This window comes from Dendropsophus ebraccatus, chromosome 7 (genome assembly GCF_027789765.1).
Source record: "Dendropsophus ebraccatus isolate aDenEbr1 chromosome 7, aDenEbr1.pat, whole genome shotgun sequence".
NCBI classification, from domain to species: Eukaryota; Metazoa; Chordata; class Amphibia; order Anura; family Hylidae; genus Dendropsophus; species Dendropsophus ebraccatus.
Window position 1 is genome coordinate 29,157,779 of NC_091460.1, and position 16,176 is coordinate 29,173,954.

At 41.0% G+C, this 16,176-nt stretch overlaps 1 protein-coding gene across 1 annotated transcript in view; it reads left to right on the top strand.

Moving 5' to 3' along the window:
- The first annotated feature begins 737 nt into the window (after positions 1–737).
- The window catches only part of ADRA1D (adrenoceptor alpha 1D), a 96,048-nt gene continuing 80,609 nt past the window's right edge, over positions 738–16,176 (top strand). Inside the window, exon 1 of the mRNA XM_069976331.1 lies at positions 738–2,019. Coding sequence (XP_069832432.1) covers positions 1,098–2,019 — 922 coding nt within the window. The 5' untranslated portion in view covers positions 738–1,097. The remainder of the gene's footprint in view (positions 2,020–16,176) is intronic.

The following is a 16,176-nucleotide window of genomic DNA, read 5'->3' on the forward strand; positions in this document are numbered from 1 at the left end:
AAAAATAAGGGCTCATGTGAGTCTGTAGGTGAAAAAATGCAAACGCTATGGCCTTTGGAGAAAAAGAAAACGCAAAAACGAAAATTAGCCCAGGAGGGAAGGGGTTAAACCACTACGCCTCCCATCATCCTTCCAAAAGCAGAGCATTGCGAGCTGTTCAGCACCTAGACGTCCTGGGATCTCTGCATGTCTGGACCCTCCTGCTGCGATCTCCTTCTGTCACTTGGTGCAAAGGCATGCTGGAACTTCTGGTCCCATAGGATCAGCAAAGAAATCAGTAGCCTGATGCAGATCTATAAAACATTGGACATCACAAAGTGCCTGAAGGTAGAAATCAGAAAATTCTGAAGACAAGCCTGAAAATTGTGGCTAACAGCACAATAATCGGAGCGATCGGAACAGGTTAAATGGGATCAGATGTTGTCGATCAGGAAGGAAAAACAAGTTGCAGAAAGTAAATCTAAACATTAAATACTAAAGTATCAACTTTGATACAAAAGTAGCAATTAGAGAAGCCTGCTGCTGCCCTCTACTGGTCACACTGCAGAATGCAGGAATCATTCAGATGACTGTGAGAATAGCATCAAATAGAGAGAGGGAGGAGACCTGGCTGCCCAAGTGAATGAATTACAGCCCCGGGAGGCTTCCTTATCCATGCAATCTGAGTTTTCTTTTTTTCCAAAGCTTCTCAGAGCTGCTGAGCCCATGTTAGTGCCCTGAGCTGCTGCCATGGAGAGTGGAGTCAGCTAGATGGCACAGGGAGCAGCAGGTCATGCAGGGCTCTTCTTGCACCCCTTGAAGCATCATTGGGCTCCCACTGGGGAGGAGCTGCTGCCATCCCCACTACTACAGCTGCTGCTGTTACTGACTGAGACAAGTAGCAGCCTCAGACACTATGTCAGGCATGGGAGGTGCATCACACTGCAAAAGTTTCTCACGAGTTGCTGAGCCTCACGCCTCCTGAACACAAGCCTGGCAAGGCACAAGCTCTGCTGGGGCATAGGGGCTACCAAGGATGAGACTTTGTGGACCACCATGCCTGAACTTTCTTCTGCAAGGAGTTTGAGAGCAGGATCCTTCTTACATGGAGAGTTATCATGACTTTCTTCATCAATGAGAGCTGGTGGAACAGATCAGAGCTGCTGGGTGGCAATGGCACTGACAATGCCACCTCTCTGGGGGATGGGGTGGACCTGCAGGCACTCAGCGTTGGCATGGTCTTGGCTGTTTTTATACTCTTTGCCATTGTGGGCAACATCTTGGTCATCTTATCGGTGGCATGCAACAGGCAGCTGCAGACTGTCACCAACTACTTCATCATCAACCTGGCCATTGCTGACCTCCTGCTGAGCACCACCGTGCTGCCCTTCTCTGCCACCCTGGAAGTCTTGGGCTCTTGGGTTTTTGGTAGGATCTTCTGCGACATTTGGGCTGCTGTGGATGTCCTCTGCTGCACTGCCTCCATCATGAGCCTATGTATCATATCCATTGACAGGTATGTAGGGGTGAAGTACTCTCTGAAATACCCAACCATCATGACTGAGAAGAGGGCTGTGGTCATCCTCATTGTGCTATGGGTCACCTCCATGGTCATCTCCATTGGACCACTCCTGGGATGGAAGGAGCCTCCACCAGCAGATGACAGCCAGTGCAACATCACTCAGGAACCTGGCTATGCCCTCTTCTCCTCTCTGGGCTCCTTCTATCTGCCCTTACTGGTCATTCTTGTCATGTATTTCAAAGTCTACATTGTTGCCAGAAGGACCACCAAGAGTTTAGAGGCTGGGGTCAAGAGGGAAAGAAATAAGTCCATGGAAGTTGTCCTGAGAATCCACTGCAGAAGTAGTGTCATGGGGGAGTCCACCTCCAGCAGCAGGTCCAAGGGACATACCTTCAGGAGCTCACTGTCTGTAAGACTTATCAAGTTCTCCAGGGAGAAGAAAGCGGCCAAGACCCTGGCTATAGTGGTGGGGGTATTTATTCTCTGCTGGCTGCCCTTCTTCATTGTGCTGCCTCTAGGTAAGTAGCCCCAGGGGTCACCCCAGTGGTGGAAGTGTATGAGCATTGCTTTTTTGTTGTTGTTGTACATTTGTTGTGTTGGCTGTACTGACATACACAAATTCATTTATATACATAAGAATTCATACACTGTATCATATTCATACATCACATATACCATAATAAATACACATATACCTACATATAAAAGTGTATGCACATGGAAACAACAATTCATACATATGTACATACATGAGTTCATACATCATTCATGTATATACATACATGCACACATACAAGAATTCACACACAAATATAACCATACAAACACACACATCATAATACATACACATATACAGTACCTACTGTACATATAAATATATATACACGCATATAGAGTTCATACACTCTTATACCCATACCTACAAAAACACACACATACCATAATACATACACATATACCTACATATAAAAGTGTATGCATATGGAAACAGCAATTCATTCATATGTACATACATGAGTTCATACATCAATTATGTATATACATACATACAAGAATTCATATATGCGCCTTCATACATACAATTCATACATTCACTATATATTATCATGCATATTTGTATTCATACATATATACATGTAAGCATTCATATATACATGCATATACACTTACATATTGGCATATAGGCATTCATATATACATGCATACATGCACTTGAGCACTCATATACATAATTGTACATATATGTTTATTTGTATTTTGCATACTTGTATACATAAATACATACATGGTACTTGAATACATACTTGTATATAAGCATTCATGTGTAATTGTGTACACTCTAGTATGCATACATACAAACTCGCATGCATACATATATACATACATACATACATATATACATACATACACACACATACATACATACACACACACACACATACATACATATATACATGCAAACATACACACATACATACATATATACATACAGAAATCATGGATACCTGTATACCACATGTAGTTTTTCTTTAGTACAGCCCCTTGTTGTGTTGGATGTATTACATGGTATCTGCAGTGTTGCCTCTCTATTCTTTCATTCATCCAAGCTCCAGTGTTGTGTTGCATTCGCTATATACTGTATACAGCTGATACTGGTGTTATATACATCCTGGACCTTGTCCCATTGCTTTTGGCTGTATACAGCTGCAGTAGTGTGCAGAATGTCTTCTGTTCTATTGCAATATCTGCTATGATAATACAGTTGCCTTCGCTAAAGTCCCTAATAACAAACTCCACTCTGCTACATATGTTAGTAATGTGCTATAATGCTGCTATAACGTGTCAGTTTGGCTGGCATATGTGCTATGTACAAGTAGCTCTAGTATCCGGTATGTGATTATGTCAGATGTAGCTTCTCTGAGTTTGTCAAGTGCACTGCTCTGCTTTGTGGGTGAAATGTAGCAAAGTTGAGTTTGTCCCCTGTTTGCTGCAGAGCTGGATTTGTTCAGTGCTGCTTCCTTTCATGACGCTCCCCTGATGTGGTGATGCAGCATGGAGGAGCTCAGCTCTGCTACATCTACATATGTTGTGTTGGTGCTCCCCTGATGTGGTGATGCAGCATGGAGGAGCTCAGCTCTGCTACATCTGCATATGTTGTGTTGGTGCTCCCCTGATGTGGTGATGCAGCATGGAGGAGCTCAGCTCTGCTACATCTACATATGTTGTGTTGGTGCTCCCCTGATGTGGTGATGCAGCATAGAGGAGCTCAGCTCTGCTACATCTGCATATATTGTGTTGGTGCTCCCCTGATGTGGTGATGCAGCATGGAGGAGCTCAGCTCTGCTACATCTGCATATGTTGTGTTGGTGCTCCCCTGATGTGGTGATGCAGCATGGAGGAGCTCAGCTCTGCTACATCTGCATATGTTGTGTTGGTGCTCCCCTGATGTGGTGATGCATAATGGAGCAGCTCAGCTCTGCTACATCTGCATATGTTGGGCTATGGGCTCCCTATCTCAGCAGGATAGTCCTGATGCTGTGCAGTCTCTGCACTGTCCTGTATCACAGACACTTCAGCTGCAGCAGATAAGAGACTGTGTCTGATCATCCTTCATTTGCATCATGTGCCCAGAGCTCAAGGTGGAAGAGCAGAGACTGCTGCAGAGGAGCCAATGCACAGATGTAGCAGTGCTGAACCTGTCAGCATCAATTCACATAGAATTATTTTATCTCATGGTGTAACTGAAGTGCGTTACTGAGGTGAAATCCAGCTCTGCTACATCAGTATCCAAGGTCTGGGAGGTAAGATAGAGCAGCTACATAGGCAGCGCTCACTAGCATCTGTAACCACGTTCTAGTCTTCTTATCACTTCAGATAATAATACTGTTTAGTGAGATGTCCTGGCTGAATTTTGCAATTTTAATGACAGATGTCACAGAGCTGAGTTGGCTACAGGACTCCCCAATGGGTTATGTGTGGTCCTAATGCTGGGAATCCTTATATCACATCACATCGCACTGATACATTTGGTGTAAAAGGCAAATTTAGCTCTGCTACATCTTTATCAATAGTATGGTGTAAGGTGCTTCAGATTCACAGACAGATAGATAGATACAAAGGGCCACATGTATCATCCTGTGAACGGATGATTTTCGGCGGAAAGTGCCGATTTGCGTATTTTTTTATACGCAAATGGCCGATCTGCGCATAAAATATTTGCAAATCGGCACTTTCCGCCGAGTACGCCAGGGGGCGGAAAAGGGGGCGTGTAGTGGGCGGAACGGAGGGCGCGATTTACCATCCGTTCCGCCCAAATATACGCCAAAAACCTACTCCAGTCCTCAGCTGGTGTAGGTTTTCGGCGGTGCGCACCGGCGCGCACGGGATTTATGTAGAGGCAGTCCGCCTCTACATAAATCTCCGTAGCGCCGGAGCTGCGGGGGCATTTTTAAGTCCGGCGTAAAAAACGCCGGACTTAATAAATGCCCCCCAAAGAATCTAGATGGATAGATAGATAGATAGATAGATAGATAGATAGATAGATAGATAGATAGATAATAGATAGATAGATATATAGATAGATAGATAGGAGATAGATAGATAGATAGATAGATAGATAGATAGATAGATAGATAGATAGGAGATAGATAGATAGATAGATAGATAGATAGATAGATAGATAGGAGATAGATAGATAGATAGATAGATAGATAGATAGATAGGAGATAGATAGATAGACAGATAGATAGGAGATAGATAGGAGATAGATAGGAGATAGATGATAGATAGATAGATAGATAGATAGATAGATAGATAGGAGATAGATAGATAGGAGATAGATAGGAGATAGATAGATAGATAGATAGATAGATAGATAGATAGATGATAGATAGGAGATAGATAGATAGATAGATAGATAGATAGATAGATAGATAGATAATAGATAGGAGATAGATAGATAGATAGATAGATAATAGATAGGAGATAGATAGATAGATAGATAGATAGATAATAGATAGGAGATAGATAGATAGATAGATAGATAGATAGATAGATAGATAGATAGATAAAAAATATTCTGTGGCGCAGCACTCCTTCAAGAAAAATATAGTTGGTGCCAAACAGAAAGCACCTTTGTGACCATAGGTGCTAAATTATATAATCAAAGGAATCTCTGTGGCACTCAAAAGATAGTGAAAAAAACTCGTGGTTTATTTGCCCACAACCGCAACGTTTCGAACTCACAGTGAGTCCTTTCTCAAGCAGTGCTTGAGAAAGGACTCACTGTGAGTTCGAAACGTTGCGGTTGTGGGCAAATAAACCACGAGTTTTTTTCACTATCTTTTGAGTGCCACAGAGATTCCTTTGATTAGATAGATAGATAGATAGATAGATAGATAGATAGATAGATAGATAGGAGATATATAGATAGATAGATAGGAGATAGATAGATAGATAGATAGATAGAACGATAGATAGATAGATAGATAGATAGATAGGAGATAGATAGATAGATAGATAGATAGATAGATAGATAGATAGATAATAGATAGATAGGAGATAGATAGATAGATAGATGATAGATAGATAATAGATAGATAGATAGATAGATAGATAGATAGATAGATAGATAGATAAATAGGAGATAGATAGATAGATAGATAGATAGATAGATGATAGATAGATAGATAGATAGATAGGAGATAGATAGATAGGAGATAGATAGATAGATAGATAGATAGATAGATAGATAGATAGATAGATAGATAGGAGATAGATAGATAGATAGATAGATAGATAGGAGATAGATAGATAGATAGATAGGAGATAGATAGATAGATAGATAGATAGATAGAAAGATAGATAGATAGGAGATAGATAGATAGATAGATAGATAGATAGATAGATAGGAGATAGATAGATAGATAGATAGATAGGAGATAGATAGATAGATAGATAGATAGATAGATAGATAGATAGATAGATATGGATAGATAGACATGAAAGAGAGAGATGTAGCGGAGCTGATTTTGTTATCTGATTTCCATGTATTTCCATAGTTTTCCACATATGACATATACTCTGCACTACTAGAATTCCTTGTCCGTCAATCATCATATTTATTGGGGAACTACAAGTCCCATCATATCCTGTCAGTCATCCATTATGAGTTGTCAAAATTGTGAAAATTCTAGAACTTCATACCAGAAAAAATGTTGGGGGTCACAAATACAAGTCTGTAACAATCGATTTTTAAAGAACTACAAGTCACAGCATTTCTGACTGGACAGGTTCCAGTATGTCAGTGGTGTCCAACCAATGCTGAACTACAACTCTCATCGGCTCCCCAACTGCTGTCTTTCCCCAGCTGCTTACCACTGACGCGCCATAGACTTTTCATGTATTATAGGGGACCCTTCTGATTCTAGTGGGACCTATTGGCAATGTAATGTCTACTCATTATCCCACCATATGATCTGTAAGGTTCTACCTATCTCCAGGGTGTCTCCTATACAATAACATGTCAGTGCAGCTGTATGCTGTACCCAGTGTCAGTCTTCACTGCAGCTCTGGCATTCTATTCATTGTCCAGGAGGCTCAGGATGAGCCCAGGTAAGACAGTACAGGAGTGCTACATAATATGTGACCTCAGCCCTTTAAGGGTTAAACATAGCCTCAGTGCCAAGAACCTGACCTGCCCTTTCATTATGTAAATATCAAGTCTTTGCCGCGTCCCATAAGGAGCAATGTAATAGGAGTATGTAGAGTAATATATATATAGGAGTATGTAGAGTAATATATATATATAGTGCTTCCTTATTACTGCCATTTCACAAGCCAGACTTTATGTACCGCTATATATTGTCATTGATCCCGGATAGACATAATAGGAATGCCTGGCACATGGAGGGCTGTCTGCTCCTGCCCAGCAACAAAGTGTGGTATGAAGAAGCCGGCAGACTGCTAATGGTAATCCCCTAAAGATGGTGGAGGATTTATTTTTATTAGTTATCACTATAACTTGCACTGTGTACTGGGTACAGGGTCAGAACCAAGCTGATAGATAGATAGATAGATAGATAGATAGATAGATAGATAGATAGATAGATAGATAGATAGATAGATAGGAGATAGATAGATTAGATTTAGTTGTGGATGAGAAGAGATGACACAGGATATTAGTAAGGGAATTCCTGTAATTCAATGAATGGTAATAAGACACTAGAGTAGTTTTCCTAATGCCAAGCACCACCCCACAATGCCACTCATAATGAGTTTATATGAGACAGGTAAAGATTAGACACCGCACCCGTGCCCTGGGGTAGGAGGTGGCGCTTCATTTAGTTTATGAGTTAACATGAGCATTCCTGTCTGGATTGATAGAATAATTACTACATCCTGGCCTGAAGTGGTTACTGTCTATCTCTGGCTTCATAGACCTGACATTTTGTCCTGGCAAACATTGGCATTTAGGAGATTATCATCACTGCAGCATGCACAGATTCAGTCACTGCCCCCAGAGTATATTATTACTTCCTATGTAGGAGAACATGGTTACTTTAATACTGCCTCCTACGCACAACATAACTGCTATAATACTGCTTCCTATGTACAAGAATATACAGTAACTACTATAATACTGCCCCCTATACACAAGAATATAACTTCTATAATACTGCTCCTATATACAAGAATATAACTACTATAATACTGCCTCCTATATACAAGAATATAACTACTATAATACTGCTCCTATATACAGGAATATAACTACTATAATACTGCCCCCTACGTACAACATAACTGCTATAATACTGCCTCCTATGTACAAGAATATAACTACTATAATACTGACCCCTATATACAAGAATATAACTACTATAATACTGCTTCTATATACAAGAATATAACTACTATAATACTGCTCCAATATATAAGATTATAACTACTATAATACTGCTCCTATATATAGCAATATAACTACTATAATACTGCTCCTATATACAAGACTATAACTACTATAATACTGCTCCTATATACAGGAATATAACTACTATAATACTGCCCCCTATATACAAGAATATAACTTCTATAATACTGCTCCTATATACAAGAATATAACTACTATAATACTGCTCCCTATATACAAGGATATAACTACTATAATACTGCTCCAATATACAAGAATATAACTACTATAATACTGCCCCCTATATACAAGAATATAACTACTATAATACTGCCTCCTATATACAGGAATATAACTACTATAATACTGCTCCCTATATACAAGAATATAACTACTATAATACTGCCTCCTATATACAGGAATATAACTACTATAATACTGCTCCCTATATACAAGGATATAACTACTATAATACTGCTCCCTATATACAAGGATATAACTACTATAATACTGCCCCTATATACAAGAATATAACTACTATAATACTGCCTCTATATACAAGAATATAACTACTATAATATTGCTCCTACATACAGGAATATAACTTCTATAATACTGCTCTTATATATAAGAATTTATAGTATGTTTTCATTTTTATTCAAATGAGAAAGTAAATGGAGAACTTATCCTGGAGAGTAATTCCAGACCTGGTACCAGTGTTGTTTCTGTGATACGTTCATTGCTGGTATCACTTTAATCACGTGTATTTCCAATGGAGTGCTTAATGGAAGGCAACTTGCAGCCCCAAACTAATGTCTGGTTAATGTCTCCTAACCACAGACATATCACCTCTCCAATACTCTACCGTAGTGATGCTTGTGGAGTCTATTATATAATGTCGGGTGCCTCAGTACGACACCCCGTGACCATATGCCCTATATGTTAAAGTTGTCTGTAGCGGAAACATCTGGTCAGATAGGACTTTTCCTGATATTGCCACCTTTAATGAGAGAACCCCTTTAAGGACTATTGTGTCTCCTGTATGTTCTTATCTGTAGTGTGTATTAGGGTGAGCTGTATAACGGTATAATGGATCATTGATGTACAGTAGGTCAGTATGAGATAATTCCAGTGTTACATATTTCAGGTCTTTTAGGCCTAACTTTTTTTTACTTGTCTATGAAGAGGCAGCTGAGGGATCTTCTACATACAGGTAATGGCTAGAAGTAGGTGGTGCTACCTGGAAGTAGTCAGTTTATATTATATGGGGAATGACTATTGTCTTGTTTTGTTTTTGTGTTGTATTATTTATTTTAAGTCCTCGCCTGAAGCCGTCACTAAAGTGCTGACATGGTGACCTCCACTGTTTACCCAGAGCCTGAATGACTTCGGGCCAAGCTTAAAAACTAATCAGCGCAGATAATGATCAGGAAGGTGGACAGATACCTGCAAATAGCACTGCCAATACACAGGCTGAATGGTGACATGGTGACTGGAGGCACTACATATAGCAGTGATACAGCAGACATTCCTAAAGGTGGTCATGCATATCAGATAGCTGAGGGCACCATGATTTAACCTACTGTACAACAGCAATCCCACCCAATCACCCCATACACAAGTGTGCATGTGTGTCTAATGGGGAGAGGGGAGTCAGCTGGCAGCTTATCTGCCCCAGAAAAAAGGGATCAAGCAGTTGAAATTCAACATGTCTGATCTTTATCTCCTCTCACATCTGCTGTTAGGGAAAGTATAAAGGCCACCATACGATTAGAAGGTATATTACATGTACCAGAATGTAACTACTAGAATACTACCCCTATGTATAGAAATATAACTACTATATTACTGCTCCTACATACAAGAATATAACTACTATAATACTGCCTCCTATATACAAGAATATAACTACTATAATACTGCTCCTATATACAAGAATATAACTACTATAATACTGCTCATATAAACAGGAATATAACTACTATAATACTGCTCCTATATACAAGAATATAACTACTATAATACTGCTCCTATATACAAGCATATAACTACTATAATACAGCTCCTATATACAGGAATATAACTACTATAATACTGCTCCTATATACAAGAATATAACTACTATAATGCTGCTCCTATATACAAGAATATAACTGCTATAATACTGCTCCTATATACAAGAATATATCTACTATAATACTGCTCCTATATACAAGAATATAACTACTATAATACTGCTCCTATATACAAGAATATAACTACTATAATACTGCCCCTGTATACAAGAATATAACTACTATAATACTACCCCTATATACAAGAATATAACTATTATAATATCGCTCCTATATACAAGAATATAACTACTATAATACTGCCTCCTATATACAGGAATATAACTACTATAATACTGCCTCCTATATACAGGAATATAACTACTATAATACTGCTCCTATATACAAGAATATAACTACTATAATACTGCTCCTATATACAAGAATATAACTACTATAATACTGCCCCTGTATACAAGAATATAACTACTATAATACTAATCCTCTGTACAAGAATATAACTACTATAATACTGCTCCTATATACAAGAATATAACTACTATAATACTGCCTCCTATATACAGGAATATAACTACTATAATACTGCTCCTATATACAAGAATATAACTGCTATAATACTGCTCCTATATACAAGAATATAACTACTATAATACGAACTGGAGAGAATGGAACCGCTGCACATCCCATCCATGGCTGATACTAATGCCGCTAGGCCTATATTAAAAATAAACACCAGAGTGTCTGTATATGAATTGATCAAGCCATATTGCCCCGTGTACCACCGCGCAGGTCCTCTGGTCCACACGGGTCCCTACGCTAACTCCACACCGTGTCGGTCAGCGACCGCCAACCCCGCAAAGCGTGCACGTGCAGGGAAGGGAGGCCATGGAACGGCCCTGCAACCCCAATGTCACAGGACCAGACCCAAAAAGCCCCACCAAAACCCAGCCAGCACCACCGGCGGGGAAGGCTGCCCCCAAACGACACAAGTATGGATATGGTATTACACTTACCATTGCTGCTCTCACAGAATGGGGAAAACATAGGGTCCAGACATGTGAGCACAGGCATCTCCTGCTAATTTTGGTCATGTGGGTCTTATAAAGGAGTGCTAGCTGTTCAGCTATGGTGAGTGTCATTCCTTATCCAGACTTGTGCTGCTTGGGGGCGACCTTCTCCGCCGGCGGTGCTGGCCGGGTTCTGGTGTGGTGTTTTTGGGTCTGGTCCTGTGGCATGGGGGTGGCAGGGCGGTCCCATGGCCCCCGTTCCCTGGCTGTGCACGCCTGCGGGGTTGGTGGCCACTGACTGGCACGGTGTGGACTTAGTGTAGGGACCCATGTGTATCAGATACCGGCACGAGGTACATGGGGCAGTATGGCTTGATCAATTCATACACAAAATTCTGATGTGTTTTTTATTTAGCCTAGCGGCACTAGTATCAGCCATAGGTGTGAGGTGCAGCGCTTTTTCTTCCCTGAACCGCATAACTACTATAATACTGCTCCTATATACAAGAATATAACTACTATAATACTGCTCCTATATACAAGAATATAACTACTATTATACTGCTCCTATATACAAGAATATAACTACTATAATACTGCTCCCATATACAAGAATATAACTACTATAATACTGCTCCTATGTACAAGAATATAACTACTATAATACTGCCTCCTATGTACAAGAATATAACTACTATTATACTGCTCCTATATACAAGAATATAACTACTATAACACTGGTATTTAGTGCAGTATACAGTATATGCAGTCCAGTGTATATAGACAGTGCATCCTTCCTCAGGCGGTGTGTTGCGTGATAGCAGTGATTGGTATCTGGATCCGGGACATGCCTGGTAAATCCCTGTGATTGTGAACTATTTGCTTGTGTTTGGCTTTGGGCACTTATATTTATATTGCATTTTCTGCCACATGGTAACAATTGTGGGATCATTACGCGGCTGAGCGCTGTGGTTTCGTCTTTAGGATGTCGGTGTACCGTCTGCACTTGTCCTATTAGACGGGAAATTAAAACTCTGGTAATAGATTTTCTGTCTTGCATATAAATGACTGCATTACGGTTCCCAGCTGGATTTAGTATTGCAACGTGGTATTAGTGCTGATATTTGGCTTATTGGGCAGAACAATAGACAGGGATGAGCTGGGAACAAAAGAAATTTTCTTCAGCTTTTCATCTTGAGCTAACTCCTTAAATGTTGTTTAAATGTTGCTACTCTAAAGGTACTGTGGTCTGAAAGTTAGGTAGATTTGTAATTTACTTCTATTTAAAAATCTCCAGTCTTCCAGTACTTATCAGCTGCTGTATGTCCTGCAGGGTGTTCTCTTTCCAGTCTGACACAGTGCTTTCTGCTGCCACCTCTGTCCATGTCAGGAACTGTCCAGAAAAACAGCAAATCCCAATAGAATACTTCTGCTCTGGACAGTTCCATTTGCATATCTGTGAATGCTGCTCTAGGCTACAACAAACACTGTGACTCAGGATCTGTACAGTCTTTCTAGACATTAGATGATTTCATGACATGTTAACCTATAAAATTACCGTCATGTTATATAATTATATCAACATTGATCTCTCGCTTTAACTATGTAAAGGTTCCTGTGGATGCCATGTGGTAACATGTTTTATCTGATTTGGTTTTTAGCCATATTGATACCTATTTCCCCAAATGATTTCCTAATGCTACCTACATTTCCCATGATTTCATGATTTTGCAGGGAGAAAGAGAGAAGGTGAAGTCTCTTACTCATAAATTGTATACATCCTGGTTCAATAAAGATAGCAGCAGCAGTATACAGATATAGATGCTCGGAAAAGGGGAACAGTCTCTGAGCCAAGAGAAGGGATCTGATAGGCGCTGGTGTTGTCCTGAAATTCCCTAAAAGTCAGCTGCCCCAGAGTAGAACACTTTCTTAGACACATAAAGCAGTTTTCTGGTGGTCCCAGCAACTGTAATGAAATGTATGGATGCAGCAGAGCTGTAATGAAACAGATGGCACTGTGGAAATCTTAATGGTAAGCATGCATTATATGGGATAAAGTGACGAAAACCTAGAGCGATCTCCAACATGGTGATCCCCAACCTTGGGTCTCCATCTGTTGCAAAAAATACAACTGCCAACTTGCCTGGACAGCCTTCCACTATGTCATCGAGGATGACAACTTTAACAGAACGACCATGCATGACCAAAGCTCTGTCTGAACTCTAAGACATGGCCAGCTTTATCTGTTAGATTGGATTATAGTAGGGAATACATTTTAAATAATAGGATCCAGCCTGGTTTCTGACGATCTACTTGTCATCCTATATCTACTTACCTAACATGGTGGTTTCTGCTCATTTCCCAGTGTCTCTTATCCTGGTAGCTTCTTACTAGGTAGTTGCTTGGGGTCAGTGTGTTCATGTTCCCGGCTTCACATTTTGTTCCAGAGATCTGAACGGAGAACATGACCCTTGGGGACAGACAATACGATTCTTTAATATTTCATGTAGTTTATTATGGGGATATGAAGAAATCCATGTGGGCAAATGAAGCTCAATGCCGATCCCGTAATGAGAAGCTTCAGCCCGGAGCAGATGTTCTTCTTAATTCATGCAGAAGAACTCAAAGTTCTTCAGTCTCTCACAAACAACCGGTAATGATCTGGTTTCTTCGATATACAGGGAGAGAATCATACCGAGGACTTATTTCTCCAATTAGAGCTGTTTATACTGTGACTCCACTAAAGCTGGCCCTGACATTTGCCATCGGAAGACCTCTTATAGACCCCTATACACATTAGATGGTCAACCAGTCCCATCAAAACTGGTGGTTTCAGCACATATTTCTATGGCCACCTTTAGCCTAGGTACTCGTCTTGCTCCACTAAGGTGGTCCAGTATTTGATTTCCCGGAATGGTTTGGATGGATGGTTGTAATGAGCAGAAGCTCCACACTACGGGGAGTTTTCAGGGAATAGTTTACTATGTGCCTGCAAGAAACCGTTAGATTTCACTTACTCATTTCTCCCGCTACCCTTAGCTGCGGCTCTCTGGTGGGCAGTCCTATGCTGTACTAGCTTCTTCCAATGATGTCCCCCACTTAGCCAATCATGGAGCAGGTAGGGGGAGCAAGACATCATCAGAAGAATGGCTATTATTATATAAGCCACCATTTCTTTTGACTGGCCAGATCATGTTTGAAATCATGTTTGAAATCACAAGCTGGTACCATGTGAGAAGAGGCAGGACACTGGAACATGTAGAAGGTAGGTCTGTGACACTTAAAATTGGCACTGTTACTCTAAATTTTTTTTACATGTCATGGAGAGGTGTCAGAAGTTTTGTTTGGTCAAATCCATAGTGTACAGACCCCAACCGATCACTAGAATTAGGGTATGTGCACACTATGGAATCAAGGCAGATAACCCGTGGCGGATTCAGCCAATCGCCCTTGCGCGCATCTCTGCACAAGAGGATTCCGCCGTTCGCCCAAAGAATGAACCTGTTTATTCTTGGGCAGATGACGGAATCCGCATGTGCATAGAATGGAGTCTATGGCACGGGCGGAGATGCGCACGGGGGCGAGCGGGGATGAGAGGCAGAATCCACCACAGGATTCCGTAGTGTGCACATACCTTAAGGGTGGGTTCACACTGAGTAATCCACGCGGAGAAGTTCCTGCGGATTCCGTCGCTTATCCCCGCTTGACCATAGATTCCATTCTGTGGCCGGGTGGATTGGGCCATCCGTCAAAAGAATTAACAGGTTCATTCTTTGGGCAGACGGTGGAATCTGCCTGAGCATAGAATGGAGTCTATGGCACAGGCGGAGATGTGTTCTGCCGCAAGCGGGGACGAGCGACGGAATCCAGGGGAACTTCACTGCGCGGATTCCTCACTGTGAACACACCCTAAGTCAGGAAAGGTGCACACTATCTTCCCTCCCAGTTCTGGGCTACATGACTAATCACACAAACAGAAAGTAGGGAAAAAAGCACTCAACTCTGCACTTCTCCGCCCCTCCTTCTACTGACCAATGTGGCCATGTTTGGTACTTCCATGGAAGGGAGTTGACTGCATGGAACCAAGCTGCAGTACCAGACACAGCCACGTGTCTATGACAGATACTAGAGTGAATGGGCCATGGCTCTCTATTGCTGAACCTTCTTATTGCAGACCCATGGGGTAGGGGGGAAGTCGGGATTGGTGATGGATAGTCGGAGAGGGGTGTATGCAATAACAATGTATGCTTCCATTTACAACCAGCAAGCAAAGATAAGGGGTAAAGAATCCAAACACAAAGTACACAGATAAAAGTAGAAAACCACTTTAAAGTATAAAACTAAGATTGAATTTATGATAAATTCCTTTTTAAAACTAATCCCTAAGCCGTGACTGGGCTGCCGTTACTTGGATCACATCTACGGGCTGATAGAAAGAATTTGCAGAAGACAAGGCGTCTTCATCGAGTCCTCGGCGGGTAATGGATTGGATAATAATGACACAGAACACATCTGTCTGCCGTCTATGAGGCCCTGTGACTATTGAAGGCTATTATGGTGCCGCGTAACCTCAGTCCATCCGCTCTCCCTCCACCGCATAGATCAAGGCTGACATGAATGGGGCGCTGGCGTGTCTGGAGCGACGACAACAACGTCACCTTGCTGATGTTGCAAGACGTCTTG